General features: G+C 51.2%; 1 protein-coding gene across 3 annotated transcripts in view; it reads left to right on the top strand.

Annotated features, from left to right (window-relative positions):
* MYH7B (myosin heavy chain 7B) overlaps positions 1-20,236 on the top strand; it is a 29,558-nt gene that overhangs the window by 5,820 nt on the left and 3,502 nt on the right. For 2 of the 3 annotated variants that reach the window (XM_054081175.1, XM_054081174.1), the window contains exons 3-27: positions 2,460-2,552; positions 3,324-3,387; positions 3,509-3,607; positions 4,643-4,746; positions 5,106-5,244; positions 6,769-6,887; positions 7,489-7,638; positions 7,980-8,150; positions 8,847-9,026; positions 9,114-9,246; positions 9,733-9,809; positions 11,246-11,333; positions 11,750-11,867; positions 12,987-13,110; positions 13,586-13,722; positions 14,151-14,406; positions 14,982-15,224; positions 15,619-15,795; positions 16,145-16,290; positions 16,893-16,983; positions 17,611-18,000; positions 18,541-18,667; positions 19,130-19,248; positions 19,481-19,677; positions 19,879-20,228. In XM_054081175.1, coding sequence (XP_053937150.1) covers positions 2,499-2,552; positions 3,324-3,387; positions 3,509-3,607; positions 4,643-4,746; positions 5,106-5,244; positions 6,769-6,887; positions 7,489-7,638; positions 7,980-8,150; positions 8,847-9,026; positions 9,114-9,246; positions 9,733-9,809; positions 11,246-11,333; positions 11,750-11,867; positions 12,987-13,110; positions 13,586-13,722; positions 14,151-14,406; positions 14,982-15,224; positions 15,619-15,795; positions 16,145-16,290; positions 16,893-16,983; positions 17,611-18,000; positions 18,541-18,667; positions 19,130-19,248; positions 19,481-19,677; positions 19,879-20,228 — 3,853 coding nt within the window. In that variant the 5' untranslated portion in view covers positions 2,460-2,498. Of the gene's footprint in view, positions 1-441; positions 466-2,459; positions 2,553-3,323; positions 3,388-3,508; positions 3,608-4,642; positions 4,747-5,105; positions 5,245-6,768; positions 6,888-7,488; positions 7,639-7,979; positions 8,151-8,846; positions 9,027-9,113; positions 9,247-9,732; positions 9,810-11,245; positions 11,334-11,749; positions 11,868-12,986; positions 13,111-13,585; positions 13,723-14,150; positions 14,407-14,981; positions 15,225-15,618; positions 15,796-16,144; positions 16,291-16,892; positions 16,984-17,610; positions 18,001-18,540; positions 18,668-19,129; positions 19,249-19,480; positions 19,678-19,878; positions 20,229-20,236 lie in introns of all 3 variants that reach the window. The other variant, XM_054081176.1, reaches the window with a different exon arrangement.

Here is a 20,236-nt window from a genome sequence, read left to right as displayed (position 1 = left end):
TTTTCCTCTCGTTCATTTTGACCCTTTTCTACCTTGTGCTTTTCTTGCTCTTGTTTTGATTCTTGCATTTCTTTGGTGCTGGTTATTTTTGAGCTGTCCTTGCGATTGCTTATCTCTTCTTGATATGTTGAGGCTCCAGCCTGCTTTTACCCTATAGAAACAAACTTTCTGCTTTAGGTATCAGACAAGCAATACTTCAGCATTATCTTCTTTACTCTTCTTTGGGTTTGGATTTAACTGTTCTTGCTTTTTGATGCATTTCTTTATTTTCTAATCTATTTAACTTTTTTTTGGCATCTTTTATAAAGTTTAATCCTCCTGGTTTTTTCTTGGACGTTTTTTGGCACTAAATGGTCATGCCCTGCTTTTCTGACCGTGCTTCTTGTGCTTCTTGCCTGGCTTTTCTGGGTTTCTAAAGACAATTTTCTTTCCTTTCTCTAGGCAGCTCTTGCCACTAAAACTGGGGTAAGTGTCGTAGACCTAATCTTTGATGTTGAGGACAGAGTTCTGCTGCACCATGGAGCTGTGGCGGGCTGATGAGGAATGGCTGTATGGGGTCTCTGCCTTGGATCTGGGAGCAAGGGCTGCCTCAGCGTTAAGTTCTCTGCTGGGCTTTGTATCTCCCACCTTCCCATAGTTTGAAGCTTTGGTGTTTCATCTCTCAGTGACTTTCTACCTTTCTAACTCCAACCTCTCTCTCAAGGGATTATTAATCTTCAAACACTCATTTCCAGTCAACACAAAGTTTGCCTGGCAGAAAGGGACAATTCTCTATGTCCAGCTCTCTGTGGCCAACTCTCCATGATGGACAACTCTCCTCGGGGCAACTCTACACAGCCAACTGTCCTCAGGGACAACTCTGTGCAGGGAGGGTTATGGTTAAGGTTAGGGTTTGAGACTCCCTATGTAGAGTTGTCCCCGCAAAGAGTTGGCCATGTAGACCTGTCACCTGGAGAGTTGTGCTATACTCTTGGCTGGGCATGGGCTCCTCCAAAGATCAGGTGAAGCCTCTATTCTCATGTCCCCGCAAGCCTCAAAGCCCAGCTAAGGGCAGTGGTGCGGAGCTGCTGGGAAAGAGCCTCTTTGCCATGGGCAGCACTTGGCTTTGGCTGCAGACTGGGGCCCTGATGATGCCTGGACATGGCACCCTCAGCAAAGACCTGAACTGCCTTGGCCCACCACATTGCCAGCGCTGATGTCCTTCTCTGGGGTGCATTTCTGAGGTGCTTGCTTAGCTCCAAGGAAATAACTGAGAGCCTTTGGATATCCAGCTAAGGTACAGTCCCTGGTGCTCCCAGCACCCCAAGGGCTCAGCTGTATACCGTTTCTCTGAAGCACTGAAGATGATGCACACTCTTTAGGGGGGGGGATGCTCATTAACATATGAGTCTCCGACTGCTTGGGCAAACTTACTAACAGCAAGATAGCAGGGGAGACTGAATCGGAGGTTCCCAGGGTAGCTCTTGGGGCAGCTCCATTGCATCTCACAGGCCAGGCAATATTATATCGGGCTGAATTCAAAGATAAACAATCAAAGGACACCCAAGTGACAAAATGCAGTTAGTAAAGCTGTGATTCGTGGCTGCTCCCTGTGTTTTTCATCCATCCCACACCTGGAGATGCAGAGACGGGGCCAACTTTGAACAGAGTGTGGGTCTTGGTGTTTCCCACCTGAGGAAAGCCCTATGGACTGTGACGTGTTAGAGCACAGGCAAAAGCTCTCATGAAAAATCCTGCAAGTGCCTGAGCCACCAAACTCTACTACTGTTGCCAATGAGTCTCTTGCTTCTCTCCTCAAATTCTTGTCCTGCATTGCCTGCATTTAAAGGTTGCCTCTTTGTCTTTGCATGTGAAACACACATGGAAAAACAAGTTTAGGGGAGGATTACTCTTGGGGCTTGCTCAGAAGAACTCCAGTCGTTCAGCAGAGCATGCCAGCTGAAACCTGGGAAGTGTTCCCATCACACTGTGACTCTGCTGGACATGTTATTGGGGTAGGGAGTCACAGACTGGGTTTGGATCTCTTCTTTTGCAATGTGCTGTGATTTGAACTGTCCAAGACTTTGGTTTAGTGGAAGAGGAACTGCCTGGCAGATTTAAAGAGCCTGAAATGTTTCAGACTGTTGTGGTGACAGTGCATGCTTGCTGTTGGTTTGCATATTGTAGCAGCTTAAGAAGGGGGCTCAGGACTGCTGTGTGCAGAGGAGACAATAGCCTGGATCTTCAGAGGGACCAGTTTAGGCAAAGAGAAGCCTCCAGAGAGCATTGCTGACCCCTAAACCGAGCTGCATTGCCTCATGAGACAAGGAGGTGCCTCAGGAACAGCAGGCTCTTAAAGACAGCAAGCGAGCAGAGCAGGCAGATGGTGCAAGGACCCTCACTCTGTTTCCCTGTATTGTTGCTAACAGAACCCCTTGGGCTGGGTGGGACCTGACACATCCTTTGGTTTTGTTTTCCAGGGCACCCTCGAAGATCAAATCATTGAGGCTAACCCAGCTATGGAAGCTTTTGGCAATGCCAAAACCATAAGAAATGACAACTCCTCGCGTTTTGTAAGTGTCTCAGCAGGACAGAGAGTTAATGTGCCACGTTTATGCAAGCTGAATGCATTGCCTGTGGTCTTGTGTGGTGTGAGCCAAAGGCATATAACAGTACTCTGGCCCTGCTTCCTAGTGGGATCACACTGCTGAGACCAAGCTGCTTCTGGTTATATCAGTGCAGTAAATGGTGTGCAGGTCAGAATGAATCGCCCTGGCGTCACAGCTGGAGAGAAGTCCCTTACAGGACCGAAGCTGAGAGGGCTGCTAAGCTCACCCTGGAGTTCTCAAGCTGGGACAGACAACCTGCCCCATCCAGGAAGCAGCACCTTTCTTTGCCAAGCCAAGCTTGGGTCTGCTGTGGGATGCAGAGCTCCTCAGCCACAGGTGGCTTTGATGCCTGAGCTTGGAGGAAAAAGAGGCACTCCTGGGTGAGATTGCTCAGCACCTCACAGAGCAGGAGGCTGCAGGCAGGCTCAGTATCCCACCACCCTGCAGAAGTGCTTAACTTTAAGAACAGGCCTGAGGACAGGGATTTATATGCTGTGAATGAAATTTCAGCATGCCTAGTGTTTAAAGCCTTAGGTGATGCTGTCTGATACTCTGCATGTTACAAACCAGAGAACTTCACTCGTCTATCCCTCCCAGAGCCCAGGAACTTGCCGGGCAGCAGCCGACACCTAAGAAGTTGGAAATGAGCAGTATCTTGTCTGTGGTTTGTAGGAGCTGTTCAGGGTTGTACCTGTGTAGCCAAGCCTTGCATTTACCTCTTGTGCATATTTTCAGGGCAAGTTCATCCGAATCCATTTTGGCCCCTCAGGGAAGCTGGCCTCTGCAGACATCGACATCTGTGAGTAAACACATGCCAGCTGTGATGGGGAGGGATTTCACCTCGCTGTTTGTGCTGGTGCTGGGTCAGCTCCAGGAAAGAGCAAGTCTTCCTCTAACCCCTCTGTCCTCTTTGATTCTAGATCTTCTGGAAAAATCAAGAGTGATTTTCCAGCAACCCAAAGAGCGAAGCTACCACATCTACTACCAGATTCTCTCTGGGAAGAAACCGGAGCTGCAAGGTAAGGCAGTGAGGCTGCAGCGTAGCCTTTATGGTGCAATGGCCTGAAAACAGCCACAAAGAACTCTATTGTCAGCTTAGGGGTCTACAAGAAATAAGCAAACCCAGCTCACCATGCGGGTACTGCCCACAAATGCTTTGCAAGCTGTGCAGGATCATAGGATTGGCAGCTAATTCAGGGTGGAGGGGATTTCAGGACGTGGTCTAGTACAGCCCCCTTTATCCTCATAGACTGAGAAGCCAGACTAAAGTCTTTTCTGCAACTGTCTAAGAGTAGAGAAGTGATAACTTGAGGTGGAGTGAGCTTTGCAAAGCTGCTTTGCATAGAGTCCTTGTCATGTTGCAGGTACAGCACTGACCTCAGCATGTGCAGGCTGGATATTTACTCATTTTGGGGTAGGGGGAAGCATTTTGCAGACCTCTCTGAGCTCCTTCAGCCATCCTACTGAGGTGATCTCTTTCAGGTGAGCTTGAAAACAGCTGCACAGCTCACTCCTGGCAAGGGCCCTGGGGTTAGATGTATTCTCCAGAACAGTCCCAAATGACCCAAATTTGCAGTAGGGCAGTGCTGTGCTCTGAGCAGCTCTGTCCTCCAGGTGCCAGACCACACGGAGCGCACAGGAAACCTTTCCACAGTGCGGAAAGATGGCTGGCACAGTCCCTGGAGGTGGTCAGCCTCCTGGCTGAGGGCTCTTGAGTTTGTTGCTGGCTGGAGAACAATACCTTATTAGGCAAGTCTGGAGAGCTGTGCAGAGCAGTAATCTTATCTGGTGGTCACAAGGGCATGGATGGCCACTTCTAAATCAGTCTGCAGTCAAGCTATATCCCAAGATAGCAGGCAGGAGGCACCTCACAGAAGAGGTGGACCCATGTGTGGACCTGCCCAGGCTTGAAGAGGCTGTTCCTCCCACTGGCTGGTGCCCTCTAGTTGAGGCTGGTGAAGCTTTACCTCTTCTTCTGTGCCCAGGGCTGCCCCTCTGCCCCACCTTTGTCTCTGTTAAACCAGTCTTACCCTCTGCATGTCTTCCCCCAACAGATATGCTGCTGCTTTCCCTCAACCCCTATGACTACCACTTCTGCTCTCAAGGCGTAACAACTGTGGACAACCTGGATGATGGCGAGGAGCTCATGGCGACAGATGTATGTGTACTTCCTTCACACTGCACAGCCCAAAGCAGGGGCCTGAGGGAGGGCACAACCTCCTTCTGGGCAGACATGGGGTTGTGTCCTGGCTTTTCTGTGTCCTTCTCTAAATTAGCTTTGATTTCCCTCTGGTTTATTGGCAATTGCTCTACACATGCTAGAAGAAAGAGCAGAGCGAGTCTGCTCAACAGCCTCCTACAGGCAGATACGGGAGAGTCATTCCCTACATTAGGGATAGAGCACCCTGCCCAGAGCCCTAGGATAGGGAGAACACCTTAAGAGACAGTGGGAGAACCAACCCTCACCATGGAGTGGTGATTTTGTTCTGTCTAATACTGCTTTCTCTCTCTCCTCAGCACGCCATGGACATCTTGGGCTTCAGCAATGATGAGAAATACGGCTCCTATAAAATAGTGGGCGCTATCATGCACTTCGGCAACATGAAGTTCAAGCAAAAGCAGCGAGAAGAGCAGGCAGAGGCTGATGGCACTGAAAGTGAGTTTGGCTCCATGCTCCAAGATCTGCCCAGCCTGGGCTGGGCATGCAAATTCCTCCAGGGCAGACTGTGATAACTTCCCTGGCTTGGTCTGTGAAGGTCAGTGATCATGACCCCAAGCATAAACACTGTCTTAGGACTTGCTGTAGGTGCACAAAGGGGTTTGTCCTTGAGCGGGCATATTGAGGGCAGGCTTTTCTGCAAGCACTAGGTGGTCTCTTCTGTATCAGCCGTGCCTCAGCCACATCACAGACTGTCACACCGTGGCTGTGCTTTGTCTTCTCCTGCCCTCCCATCACCTCTTCTCTTGCATTTCATTAAACAGCCTTCCAGAGCAGGTTGTCCACCAATGAGCTGGGCCATGATCAGGACTGTAAGGACCTGCTCAAGCCACAGCCTCCGGAGGAGCGGTTAGAGTAGGATACAGTCACTGTCTAATACTTCTCCTTTGTTGCTCAGGAAAATCCCAGGCAAATCATAGCTCTAAGAGTACAGTCAGACTGCAGAGCAAACCTGACCATTCAGAAAAGCCAGGGATCAAATATTTTCTATTGCTTCCACACTGCTGTGTTATGCCTGGCTCCCAGGCGTAACGGAGCAAGCTTCAAGGAGAGGATGTTCCAGCATGTGGAACGATGAGAAGGGGGAACCCTGTCTCTTAACTGGAAGGCTTAAGCAGTAACTGTACATCAGCTGAGGCAGGGATCCAGCAGAAATGACTACCTGGATCAGACTTTGGCATGCTGATGTTCATGAAGGACGAGTTCCCCTGGCCTGAGGAATATCAACATCCTACCTGATGATTATTCTAGCAGTGGTTTTCCTACAGAGGTGATTTTCTAGCTACGATCTGCTATAAGTCATCTATGAGAGATAAGCAAAAAGATCACATCTCTTCTGGTCAGTTTGAATTTAGTGCATGGGAATCCAAGCTTGGAACACATAGGGATCCTCAGATCAGGAAAATTCAAAAATTTGATGGAATCATAGTATCCCTGGGTGGGAAAAGACTCTTGAGATCATAAAGTCCAACCATACCTGTCCACTACTAAATCATATCCTTTTAAATACCTCCAGGGTTGAGGTTCCAGTGCCCGATAACCCTTTCAGTGAAGAAGTTTCTCCTAATGTCCAATCTGACATTGGACATTATGTCAGATTGCCCTGGCACAGCTTGAGGCCATTCCCTCTCATCCTATCACATAGGCGAAGAGACCAACACCCAACTCTCTACAACCTCCTTTCAGGCAGTTATAGATAGTGATAAGGTCTCCCCTCAGCCTGATAAGGTGCAGTAGGTCTGCTGTGGCTATCTCCTCCAAACAGTAACTTCTCAGGCAGGAGGTCCAGACTTTAAAAGCATCGTGTGATATTCAAGATGGAAAATCATGCTAGAAAGTGAAAAATCTAGGATAGTTAGGACTGATCAGCAGAAGAGTTGGTCGGGTTTTGTTTTGTTTTCTTTATTTTTGTTTTCCTGGGGCTTCCTTGCTGGCCTCTCATGCCTTTGTACTGTTTTACAGGTGCTGACAAAGCTGCCTACCTCATGGGAATCAGCTCAGCTGACCTCATCAAGGGGTTGCTCCATCCTCGTGTGAAAGTGGGCAATGAGTACGTGACCAAAGGTCAGAACGTGGAACAGGTGAGTGTGCCGGGACGCGGGCTCCCTGCTCACACTGGAATGAGGCTCCTCTGCAGGCATAATGTTCTCTGCACAGGGTGACTGGTGCTTCAGTTCACTCTCTTGAGTTTAGGAGGAGTCTCCAGTGCAGCATGAGAAGATGTATCTACAGTTACTGGCTTTTAGCAGCAGAGAAAGTTTGGTGGCAGAGCTGGCAGATAACTTGGATTATTAACCAAGGCTGGAGGTTCAATGCAGCCACAGCATAATTAGGAACCCAAACCTGGCCTGAATAGTGTAAGCTAGTCCTCGACTAAAATTCAAGAGGACCGTAGGAGCTGGTGTCCTATCCAAAGTCAGCTGTAAGCTCCGGCTGTGCACAAAGCTTCTGAAAATAACCCTTTAGTCTGAATCTGTATCCAAAGGCCTTGGAGGCTAAGACCAAGCCAGGTACACAAGAACACATTTTTGAGCATGTGAAAACTAATCTTAAAGCATATACTGTAACCATGAACTCCTTGAATGTCCTTTGTGTGCTGGGAGGAGCTCTATTCTTCAGCCTATAGCTTCTACAAGAGCAAGTGTAAGTGCTCATGACCTGCTCTGTGGTTTGCTTTGGCAGGTTGTCTACGCTGTGGGAGCCCTGGCTAAAGCCACCTATGATCGTATGTTCAAGTGGTTGGTGACTCGGATCAACAAGACCCTAGACACCAAGCTGGCCAGACAGTTCTTCATTGGAGTGCTGGACATTGCAGGCTTTGAGATCTTTGATGTGAGTTCTGCGGGCTCCCTGTGTTGGGTTCAGGGGAAAGTTGTAGCTAAACATCTCAGTCCCCTCATGCCTGACAGCTTTGTCTTCTCCAAGAAACTGCTGGCCTCTATAAGAAAAAAGAGCTCTTGTTTGGATTAATTTATCTGGGGCAAAGAGGCAGCTCACAAGGACTGTCCTAACATTGCTGTGGGCACATCTCCAGTGATTCCTGGCTACCTGCTCTGGTAGCAATACAGCTGAGCTTAGCAGGGATCACTCTTCGCTGCCAGACAAAGCAGAAGAGTGAATCCCTTTATGCCTGGAGCTCCTTCTTCTAACACAGGTTTGTTTTCTTCTTGCAGTTCAACAGCTTTGAGCAGCTGTGCATCAACTTCACCAACGAGAAGCTGCAACAGTTTTTCAATCACCACATGTTTGTCCTGGAGCAAGAAGAATACAAGAAGGAAGGCATTGAGTGGGTCTTCATTGACTTTGGCCTGGACCTCCAGGCTTGCATTGACCTGATTGAGAAGGTAAAGCATGAGTCAGGGCACGGGGATGGTACTTCTAGTAGGTAGCTTGATTGCAGAGACTGGAACAGTGAGAGGTGCCAGAGATGAAATTATTCCCTCCCCAGTCAATGGCAAGTACCCAATGTAGTTTTCCTCACACCTACATCTCAAAACTTCCAGCTCTTTGACACAAATTTTGACTTTATGAAACCACAGAAATTCTGTTCCTATCCACCAGGGAGTCACAAAAACTGGGGTGACCTTTTTTTTCCAGAGAACAGTGATCTCTGCCTCTTTTTCCTATCTGCTTACTGCCCCTCAGTGCCGCTTACTTGAGTACTTGCTGATTCAGAGTAGATGCATTTCCACCACTGCATGGAGGGAACTCTCCTTTTTTTGTTTTTGGAAAGGAGTAAACCTTTCAGGACACTAGAGAGGATGTCCCTTTCCCAACAATCTGATGGATGTGGGCAAGCCCTGAGATCTTGCAGGCCTGGCCAGTCCCACTCTGACTGGCTGGAGGTCAGATGCAGCCTAGAATAAACCAGTGATAGCTTGCTCCATGGTCAATGTCTTGTACCAATTGCCTGCTTGAGGATAAGCTCACCCAAGTCAAGTCTTGCCTCACTTTGCTCAGTGGCACAGAGAATCCCCCAGTCTGGGATAGGACATGGAAACACTGAGCTCAGACCTCTTTATACCACATTCTCTCTGCAGCCGCTGGGAATCCTGTCCATCCTCGAAGAGGAGTGCATGTTCCCGAAGGCCTCTGACATGTCGTTCAAAGCTAAGCTCTATGACAACCATATTGGAAAGTCACCCAACTTCCAGAAGCCCCGTCCAGATAAAAAGCGGAAATACGAGGCCCACTTTGAGCTGGTGCATTATGCTGGTGTGGTACGTCCCCTGTCAGCTCTTCCACGTCATCCACACCTTCCCTCTTGCGGGGCTGTCCTTACCTTTGCCTCTCCCCTCTGCTGTCAGGTGCCGTACAACATCGTTGGGTGGTTGGACAAGAACAAGGACCCCCTGAATGAGACAGTGGTGTCTGTCTTCCAAAAATCCCAAAACAAGCTCCTGGCCTCCCTCTATGAGAACTATGTGGGCTCTACTTCAGGTGAGGAACAATCTCACTCCTTTTTTGACCTCGATTTCTCCCTCCCCTTGCAGTAAAGCCTCCTCACGCCCAGGCTGATGCAGTATTCCTGCACTTAAAAGCCCTGGCAAAGTGAAGACCTACATTGACCCCTAAAAACTTCTCTGACCTGGGTTGGTGGGTGCTCTGGACATGCAGTGTTGGCCTGAGGGCTTTGGTTGGGTGGGTAGCACCAGCCTGAGATGTACAGTGCTGTAGAGCTGTCCTGGTGGCCTTGTGACTTGGGATGTGTGAAGGGGTCTCTTTTTACCCACAGCTGAGGGGCTGCACTACAGCTGGGCACTGCAGGAGTTGCTTTTGTTGGTCTGTGGCTTTGCTCTGCAGCAAGGCACTGCTATCTCTGCTTTACAGAAAGCAGAGGCTGTGAGTGTTTCAGGGGTGTTTGGAGGCTCTTAAAGCTAAGCAGTTGTTTTGCTGATGTAATTAATGAATATTTCAACCCAACAGATGAACCTCACAAGCCAGGGACCAAGGAGAAACGTAAAAAGGCAGCTTCTTTCCAAACAGTGTCACAGCTGCACAAGGTAAGAGCCAGAATCTCATCCAAGGCCATGAGAGAAGCTTGCTCAGAGGGTCCCAGTGTCAGTCTGACTTCCCTGCCAAGGCTCTGGAGTATCTTGCACATGAACTCCTTGGGTTTGTAGGACCACCAGGGCTCCTGAAGGACCACCACTAGGCAAAAACTCCTAACACTCTCTTGTCTCTGGGCAAGAGGCCTGTGCCCAGCCCTGTCCCTGTGCTGCTAGGGAAGGACACGATGGCTCCCTTTGAGCTGGGGCTTGTGCTGCTTCTGCCCACGTGACGCTTGCACTGCTCTGCAGCTCCTTCGCCTTTGAGAGAGCGGCAGTTAAGACTTGTAGTGATGTTTAGATAATGTATTACATGAACATCACTTTAAGTCTGTGCTACTTCTCTCCTCATTCTTGTCGGCGGGAAGGACAGCCTTTGGGCAGAAGAAATGGAGGAGGATCTTAGAGGTCTCTGAGCAGGCAGCTCTGCTGTTTTGTCCAGGGATGTGACCTGAGCTCAGGATAACACTCCCTACCCATTCCTGTGTTCAACATGCCAGTTATTCATTCACCACAGAGCATAAGCAACTGGAAAACAGCACAGAGCGGGGTGTGAGCCCAAAGCTGTGTCCTGCCATGACAGCCTTGTGGTGACGAGCTGCTCAAAGAGCGCAGCGCTTGTGTCAGAGCTCCTATTCAGGGAGACATGTGACTTTCTTCCTCCTGGACAAGTCACTGGCCTTGGGGAACGGTGTCTGTGGTGAAAAGTTGCCTCATGATGATATGGAGCTATAGGAAAGTGTTCCCTTCCCTGAGCTGGTCCTGGACAGCAGGGAAAGGCAGCTTGGAAGGTTCAAGGGTGCAGACACCTTTCCCACAAGAAAAGACAGGGCCATGTCTTGGCTTGAGCCCTGCCTTGAAGAGAAAGAAGGCCCAGGCTGGATCAGCTGGGGCTTCCATCACAGCTGAAGGGCACGGGCAGTACTGTGAAGGTGCAGGGAAAACCTGATGAGATGAAAACTGAAGCCAATATGGATGCCAGCACCGGATTTGCAGGGCTGATAGGCACCAGGAGGGCTGTGTATCAGGAATATGGTCAGTCCTGTGTTCCTGGCTCTCCACTGCAGCAAAACTTTAGCTACAAACACTTGGAAAGCATCTGGCTCCTCTCTGGCATAGCAAAACCTGCAGGTGCCATTTGGCATGTCCTTCAGCCCCATTTCTCCCACTCTGGCAGAAGGCACTGGTCCTGCTACAGGACTGAGAATGTCCCATTGACGGGATAGGGCAGAGAGCAGCCAGGGAGAAGGAGATTTCCCCTCTCATGAAGAGTGGGAAGGGGGTCGCAATGTCTGCTCTCTCCCTGCTTGTTGGGAGAAGAGGCTGGCGAGAAGTGTTGTAGGGATACAGAGCTGTCACCTCATCCCTCATCCCCCATGTCTGCCCTACAGGAGAATCTCAACAAGCTGATGACCAACCTGCGCTCCACTCAGCCCCACTTTGTCCGCTGCATCATTCCCAATGAGACAAAGACCCCAGGTAAGCATGGAATGAGGCAGTACCCTGACGGTTCCTTTGGGTGCCATCCACGTGTGGGAGCTGGCAGGAACTCTTGCACCCACCTTCTCCCCAACCCTTTTCTTGCTGCCACTGAGACCTGGCTCCATCTCAGTAAGCCCTGTGACCCACGCCAGTCTCATCTGCTGAGAATGGGTTTTGCCAGGGCCCCAGTTTGGTGTTGGTGGCTGCACTGCTTTGCACTTGTGTCTAACAGCAGGCATGGATGAGTCTTTCACCATCTAAGGCCGAGGCTGCAGCACTGATGCTCAGCATGGGTCTACAGGATAGGTTAACACCCGTGTTCCAAATGACAGGCTGTTTCCAGAGTTGCTGCAGCTCCATTTTGCCTGTCCTCTCAGCCTGAGTGTGTGCTCCCTCTTTGTTCTCACCCATAGGAGCCATGGATGCCTTCCTGGTGCTGCACCAGCTGCGGTGTAATGGTGTCCTTGAAGGTATCCGCATCTGCCGTAAGGGGTTCCCCAACAGGATCCTCTATGCTGACTTCAAGCAACGGTAACTCCCTCTTCTTCCATGCCCAGTAACTCGCACGTATTCTGAGGGGAGACAGACTTGCTCTGGCTCTGTCCTGCTGCTCAGCTTGTGCCCAGACCGTTTGGGATAGCTCTGCTGCTGGCTCTCTCATGCCATTCATGGATAGTTTGGTGCCAAACATGGATAGTTTGGTGCCAGACATGATGGTGAGACAGCAGGGCTGGTGATGTTTGAGATGCTGAATACAGGACTGGTCCAGGTGGATGGTGGCAAGGCTCAGGGCCTCCAATTCTGGCTCAAATTTCTCTCTGCTTGTGAGATCCTTACTATTCTCCAGGCTGGCCCCATTTGCCCTGCTTGGCCTGAGCCTGACCAGGCGTGGTGAGGCCAGTGGCCTCCTGCACAGTCTTCATTCTGTTCAGGGACTGAGATCTGGCAGGGTTCCCTGGTGCTCTGCAGAAGAGCCCATATGGCACCCTGCAGCTCCTGGTTCATACGTAGCTCCAGCCCCTGTACTCGGCATTGGTGAGACCGCACCTCGAATACTGTGTTCAGTTTTGGGCCCCTCACTACAAGAAGGACATCGAGGTCCTGGAGCGCATCCAGAGAAGAACAACAAAGCTGGTGAAGGGGCTGGAGAACAAGCCTTACAAGGAGCAACTGAGGGAACTGGGGTTGTTTAACTTGGAGAAGAGGAGGCTGAGGGGAGACCTCATCATTGTCTACAGCTGCCTAAAAGGAGGTTGTAGAGGGCTGGGTGTTGGTCTCTTCTCCCAAGTGATAGGTGGTAGGACAAGAGGGAATGGCCTCAAGCTATGCCACGAGAAGTTCAGATTGGACATTAGGAAAAACTTCTTCACCAAAAGGGTTCTTAGTTACTGGAACAGGCTACCCAGTGGAGTGGTTGAGTCCCCATCCCTGGAGTTGTTTAAAAGGTGGGTGGATGAAGTGCTCAGGGATATCATTTAGTAGTGGACGGGTACGGTTGGACTTGAAGGTCTTTTCCAGCCAAGGGATCCTATGATCCTATGATGTGCTTCCGGGGAAAACTGGCAGGAATGTGGTACTGGCGTGATGATGGAGCCCTCAGCTCTGTGCTGGGGTTCTTTTGCATGCCCACCCTCTGCTTTGACCCTGCAGCTACCGTATCCTGAATCCAGCAGCCATTCCAGATGATAAGTTTGTGGACAGCAGAAAGGCCACAGAGAAGCTGCTGAGCTCCCTGGAACTGGACCACTCACAGTACAAGTTTGGTCATACCAAGGTGAGACCAAGCAGCTGGTCCTTGGTAGGGAGATGTTGTCATTGCTATCTCTCTGCAATCCCAGTTTGCTCTCCCTGCCCAGCTTGCTCTCTGCCTGGCCACAGCCCCGCTGAACACCTGCATCCTGTGTGTTGAGGGGATTGAGGAGGGCAGAGGAAAAAACAGCTTGGGAAGAAACAGGTCTGAGCAGAAGATCACTTCTGCCTGACCTCATGCCACCCAACACAGCTTCCAGGGGACAGGAGAGCATGTGCGCAGGGCAAGGAGGTTTGTGTGCCTGTGTCTTGGGTGGGTGCAGCTCCAACCAGTGCAGAGCGTGGGTTCTTGCTTGTGCTGGGTGGGCACCAAACCCTGCAGTGCGTATCCCTCTCTTCTCTGTGTATCCCTGCTTTGGGCCACATGTACCCCAGGTCTGCTAGCCCTGAGCTCTCTGTCCTCTCTTCTGTTGACTCTGTTTTCACTCTCTTGCGTGCAGGTGTTTTTCAAGGCTGGTTTGCTGGGCCTGCTGGAAGAGATGAGAGATGAGCGTCTGGCCAAGATCCTGACCATGCTGCAGGCCAGAATCCGTGGGCACCTCATGCGCATTGAGTATCAGAAGATCATCAGCAGGAGGTAGAGTTGTGGGGGGAGGCAGAACTTTGTGAGCATCTCTCCTTGTTCCTTCTGCACATTTGGGTGGGTTTGATCTGTGGGGCTTGCCTCTGGCTGGCAGTGGTTGGGTAGGGCCCTGTCCTGAGGGTATGGAAGCAGACCTGTAAGAGGTATGACATGGGGCTGGTAGGGAGGGTCAGCGTATGCAGGCCTTTGGTTTCCACTAGAAGATTCAGAGGGACATAGAGTGAGGAGACCTGACAGCCATGCCACTCCACCTATCCCACTAAGGCCACTACAGTGTGCAGACAATGTGCCATTCATTCAACATGCTGCCCTCTGCCCTCCTGATGAAAGCCCCAGGCCTTCAAAATCCAGGTTTCTGCTGCAGTGAGGATGGGAGGTGAGGAGTCTACACCTATGTTGATGCTGTGCTTGTATCCCTCCAGGGAAGCCCTCTATACCATTCAGTGGAACATCCGTGCCTTCAATGCTGTCAAGAACTGGTCCTGGATGAAGTTGTTCTTCAAGATCAAGCCTTTACTCAAGTCTGCTCAGACTGAGAAGGAAATGTCTAATCTGAAGGAGGAGTTCCAGAAGCTAAAGGAGGCTCTGGAGAAGTCAGAGGCTAAGAGGAAGGAGCTGGAAGAGAAGCAGGTCTCCATGATCCAAGAGAAGAATGACCTGGCTCTCCAGCTGCAGGCAGTGAGTGCTTCAACCCTCTATGAAAGTGTAAAGATAGCATAGGGGTCCATGGTTAGAAGAAGGAAAAGAAAGTGCTAATTCCCTCCTTCAGCCTTTTGCAGTTCTTTGCGATTCCTCATTGCCACAATCCATTTGAATTGTTAGACTCAGGGCAAACCTGAAGCAACATTATAGACTTGCCGTCTCAGGGCTGCCACAGGGATTCACGCAGCCGTAGCTCTGGAAAGGGTCATCTCCTCATATTGGGGTGGGAGGGATGGGAACATATGCTTGCAAAGCTGTGGCTGATCTGTGCCATTTCTGTACCAGAAAGTGTCAGTAAAGTGATTCCTTCCTCTGGAAAGTTTAGCTGCAGTTAGCTCTTTGGCCCTGGTTAGTGTTAGTTGTTGTCCCGTGGCCCTTGAAGATGGACAGTGACTGGAGCTGTCATTTTTTTGTGCACCTGAGTACCTTGGGCTTGCTCTACCCCTTCCACAAGGAGAGCTTCCTCTCTGGGCCAGGGTAGCGTGGTTGAGAGCCTGCTGGTGTGCTCCTGCGGCAGTGCAAGAGCACTGGCTTTCCTGTCTCTGTCCCAGGAGCAAGACAACCTGGCAGATGCAGAGGAACGCTGCGACCTGCTTATCAAGTCCAAGATCCAGCTGGAGGCCAAAGTGAAGGAGCTGACGGAACGTCTGGAGGATGAGGAGGAGATGAATTCTGACCTCACCGCCAAGAGACGCAAGCTGGAGGATGAGTGTGCAGAGCTGAAGAAGGACATCGATGACCTAGAGATCACGCTGGCCAAGGTGGAGAAGGAGAAACATGCGACAGAGAACAAGGTAACTGACCATTCTCGCAGAATACAGCCTCTTTGCTCATGGTCTCGGTGCTTGTGGGGGCACCAAAGAGAAACAGCAGGGATGAGGCTGCTGGTGTGTGGGATATGGGCAAAGGAAGAGTGCAAAAAGGAATGGGAAGGGGCAAAACCTTCTGATGTCCTGCCTCATTGTGCAGGAGTGGTATGGGCAAAGAGTTCTGTGTGATGGCAAGTGATTTGACATTGACAAACCCCCGGTGGAACCAGCCTGGCCAAGGGGAGAGGGCCTGGCTGCTGCTGTGGTCCCAGGCTGCTGTTGTGGTGGACTCCTGCCTTTCGTGGGTCAGGATACTGTATTGGCTTTGCTTCTCCTGTTTCTGAGAGGATGCACTTAATTTTTGACCCCACTGATCTAGGTTAAAAACTTGATTGAAGAGATGGCTGCTCTGGATGAGATCATTGCCAAGCTGACAAAAGAGAAGAAAGCCCTGCAGGAGGCCCATCAGCAGGCCCTGGATGACCTGCAGGCTGAGGAAGACAAGGTCAACACTCTGACCAAAGCCAAGGTCAAACTGGAGCAACAAGTGGATGATGTAAGTCATCAACCAGTGACTGTGAAGGGAAAGAGTTTGAGTCATACCTCCGGGAGAGCCCAAAGGCTGTCACTGAGTGGGATCTGGAGGGTGGGATCATTATCAAATCCCTATTTAATATGGCTTATTAAAGAATAACCCCATGGACAAAGTGCCTCTGAATCAAGAGGTGGTTGAGAGTTCCCCATGGAGAGCAGTCCTGGGATGTGGGAATAGGAGTGAAGACCAACTAGGATGAACCCAACTCTGTATCTCTAGGCTGGGTGAAGCTCCCACAGCAATGGACATAGAGAAGGCTGGGGCTACAAAGGGTCCTTTCCCTCCTCACCTGTCTCCTTTCATTCTCCAGCTGGAAAGCTCTCTTGAACAAGAAAAGAAAGTCCGCATGGACCTGGAGAGAGCAAAGAGGAAGCTTGAAGGAGACCTGAAGTTGACACAAGAGTCAGTAATGGATCTGGAGAATGACAAGCAGCAGCTGGAGGAAAAACTCAAAAAGTGAGCGTGTGATGTTTGCCTGGGCTGTCCAATTGCTCTGCGGGGCCAGTCCCCATCTCCACATCAAGTGGACATGCGGCCTCCACAGAGGCTGTTGGGATGCGGCTTTGAGCACTGCTGGAGTGATCAGTCCATGCAATAAGAGGGCTTAGTTTTCCTGGGCTCTATGCAGAGATGCTGAGGAGCTTGTCAGCTGCACAGACAAATGGACCAGGTTGCTATAGGCCTTATTCTGTACGTGGAGTTGGAGAGGACATACTTGCCTGTCAGGATCCTAACATAGAGCTGGGACCTCAGCTACAAGTAGACTTCATCACTCGTGTCCCAGTGTCATAGGGGAACTGGAGAACAACACCTAGGGACCTCTCAGGGAAAACCTCAGAGCCAGGTTATCTGTCAGTTTGGCCACTCCAGCCCTCCCTCAGAGCAGTCCGTGCTCTGCTTCTTAACCCTGCAGTTCCCGTCCTATATGGGTTGGTTTGTTTGTCTTCTGGACTTGAGTGTTACAGTGCAGGGAACAATCTTCCTCTGGCTTCAGAGAGCTGGAGGGTCTCAGCAGGACAGTTTGGTGTGACCAGAGGCTCTACTTTCTTTCTGTACAGGAAAGACTTTGAAATGAGTCAGCTGAACTCCAGGATTGAAGATGGGCAAGTGACTGAGGCCCAGCTGCAGAAGAAGATCAAGGAGCTGCAGGTATGGTGGAAAGAGCTATTTTCATAGCCCAGGAGTCCTAAATTTCCACCAGATGTAATGTTCTGGGGAATCAGCATGAGCCAGTCTCTCTCTGAGCATAGGGGCATCTCCTTGGCAGAACAGTGATAAGCAAAGCTGACACTGTTATCAGAAGCAAAGCTCTGCCAAAGCATGGTGGACTAAAAACTAAAGCATGACCTATTGAGGTGAATATTTGCACCAGCATAAGGAACTGCTTCTAGGATGTAGTTTTCTGTCAAGACTGAAACCTCAAATCCAGTGTCCAAACTCTGAAGTTCCAAATCTAGTTTGTTGGACCTCTTCCTATCAGAGGGAGGCCCCCAGATTCAGGCTGTTTGCATGAAGGTTCCCACTGAAAAAAAAGCTACAGTCAGCCTGGACACTGATACAGGGTAGAGAGGAGAGCAGGTACCCTGCAAAACACGCTACCAAGGAGCACCAGGCATACCTGCCTCCGGCGATCCCAAAACAGATCAAACGTTTGCTCCAGACTGGTGGCTTGTTGCTCCCCAGCATCAGAGGAGCCAACTTGCTCCATTGTGGAGAGCCAAGATGCTGGAGCTTCACCCAGTGCTTGTAGCCTCTGCCTTATTCTGTCTTTACCAGGCCCGCATTGAGGAGCTGGAAGAGGAGCTGGAGGCTGAGCGTGCCGCCAGAGCCAAGGTGGAGAAGCAGCGGGCAGAAGTGTCACGGGAGCTGGAGGAGCTGAGCGAGAGGCTGGAGGAGGCTGGTGGAGCAACGGCCACGCAGTTGGAGATGAACAAGAAGCGGGAAGCAGAATTCCTGAAGCTGCGGCGGGACCTGGAGGAGGCAACCCTGCAGCATGAGTCGACGGCAGCCGCTCTGCGGAAGAAGCACGCAGACAGCGTGGCGGAGCTGAGCGAGCAGATCGACAACCTGCAGCGTGTCAAGCAGAAGCTGGAGAAAGAGAAGAGTGAGATGAAGATGGAGGTGGATGATCTGTCATCAAACATTGAATACCTCACTAAGAACAAGGTGAGCACTGGTTCTGTACAGGGCAGGTTCATCCCTCCTGTGAACGTGAGCACAACTGGTTGCAGTGTGTTCAGCACAGCCAAGTGTTCCAAGACCAGGTTGGATGGGGCCTTGAGCAGCCTGATCCAGTGGGAGGTGTCCCTGCCCATGACAGAGGGGTCGGAATTTGATGATATTTAAGGTCCAACCCAAACCCTTCTATGATTTATTCTATCTCCATGAGATCATGTCTTAAGTAGCTCCTTGCCACGGCCAAGGCCATCTCTTTGGCATGTCCCTACGTCACTATGGCAGTGCTTGCAGGATGCTTTGTTTGTTCTAGTCAAGTCTGGAGGATCTGGGAAGATATCTCCTGGAAGAGTGATTCAGAGAGCCTCTTTTAGCTTAGCAGAGACACGAGAGCTCTGACAGGCTCCTGCTCTCCGCTTAGGGTGCACACGGGGTCAGCTGAGCAGGACAGAGAGGTCCCACATTGATGCAGTCGCTGAGCACCTTCTGGGAGGAGCTGGGTCTCATGCAGGCTTTTCTTGGTGCACGCAGGCCAATGCTGAGAAGCTTTGCCGCACATATGAGGACCAGCTAAGCGAGGCCAAGTCCAAAGTGGACGAGCTGCAACGACAACTGAACGACGTGAGCACGCAGCGGGGCCGACTGCAGACCGAGAACGGTAGGCGGAGGTGGCACCCAGGGGACGCATGGCTGCCCTGGGCTGATCGTACACTGGGGCATCTGAGTGAGGGAGCTGCGGTTTGGCCGGGCAGAGTGTGTCCTCCTTCTCCCATGGACAAAATAAAACAGCAGGAGCTCCATCTGGAGTGGAGCGGGGTTGGGATGTCTGTGTTGTGCCTCCACTCTGGCCTTGCAGAGGTACATACAGCTTGGCAAGGAAGAGGACCTCTGTGATGATGATTGTGGTGTTGGGGGATGCGCTGTGATCTCAGGCATCAGGAGGGGGTTACTGGCTGGCAGACTTTGCCTTTAGCTGCTTCCACCTCTGCCCATGGGCACAGCTTGCCACGATGGGGGACTACAGGAGGAATCTGTGCTGCTGAAGGCCACAGACTTTTAAGCACTGTGAATTGAAGCCCTTCAGCCCCAAAGTAGCTGTTTTGGCTCTGTTTGAACCCAGGGGAGCTTAGTCGGCTGCTGGAAGAGAAGGAGTCCTTCATCAATCAGTTAAGCCGTGGCAAGACCTCATTCACACAGAACATAGAGGAACTCAAGAGGCAGCTGGAGGAAGAGACCAAGGTGAGGCTTCCAGGGCATGGCTGATCTCCGAGTGACACAGATAGCAGGGAATAGAATGTGTGTCCCACTGTGGCCGTGGCCCAGATTCTAGGCCTGGGGAGGTGGAACGCACCCTGCACACGGGAGCTCCAAGAAAAAACAGTTCCCTCCCACTGCTCCCAATCCTGGTGCCATGGCCAGTGTCCTGGAGCCTGGGACTAGCTGATCGTCTCACAAACTCTCCCTTCCTCAGAGCAAGAATGCCCTGGCCCATGCCCTGCAAGCCTCCCGGCACGACTGTGACCTCTTGCGGGAGCAGTACGAGGAGGAGGTGGAGGCCAAGAGTGAGCTCCAGAGGAACTTGTCTAAAGCCAACGCAGAAGTGGCCCAGTGGAGGACCAAGTATGAGACGGATGCTATCCAGAGGACGGAGGAGCTGGAGGAAGCCAAGTGAGTCTCATGGCAGGAGCCTGTTCCTTGCAGGTGGCAGGTTTCTGTTCGAGAATGGGATTTTCCCAGACTTCAGGGTGAGACTGCACCCTCCTGCCTGGACCTGAGGCTGTTTGGGCAGGCTGTGTCCTCCCCTCCTCAAAGCAGCCATGTGAGATGACGCTTGGGCTGGGAGGGCTCACCCCTTGCTGCTGTTGGCAGGAAGAAGCTGGCCATCCGGCTGCAGGAGGCAGAGGAGGCAGTGGAGGCTGCTCATGCCAAGTGCTCTTCGCTGGAAAAGACCAAACACCGGTTGCAGACAGAGATCGAGGACCTCTCAGTGGACCTGGAACGCGCCAACTCAGCCTGTGCTGCTCTGGACAAGAAGCAGCGCAACTTTGACAGGATCCTGGCTGAGTGGAAGCAGAAGTATGAAGAGACCCAGGCGGAGCTGGAGGCATCGCAGAAGGAGTCTCGCAGCCTAAGCACAGAGCTCTTCAAGCTCAAGAATGCCTACGAGGAGTCCCTGGACAACCTGGAGACCCTCAAGAGGGAGAACAAGAACCTACAAGGTAAGACT

Source organism: Cuculus canorus, chromosome 16 (genome assembly GCF_017976375.1).
Source record: "Cuculus canorus isolate bCucCan1 chromosome 16, bCucCan1.pri, whole genome shotgun sequence".
Taxonomy (NCBI): domain Eukaryota; kingdom Metazoa; phylum Chordata; class Aves; order Cuculiformes; family Cuculidae; genus Cuculus; species Cuculus canorus.
Note: the sequence above shows the minus strand (reverse complement) of the source record. Positions and strands in the feature narration are given on the sequence as shown.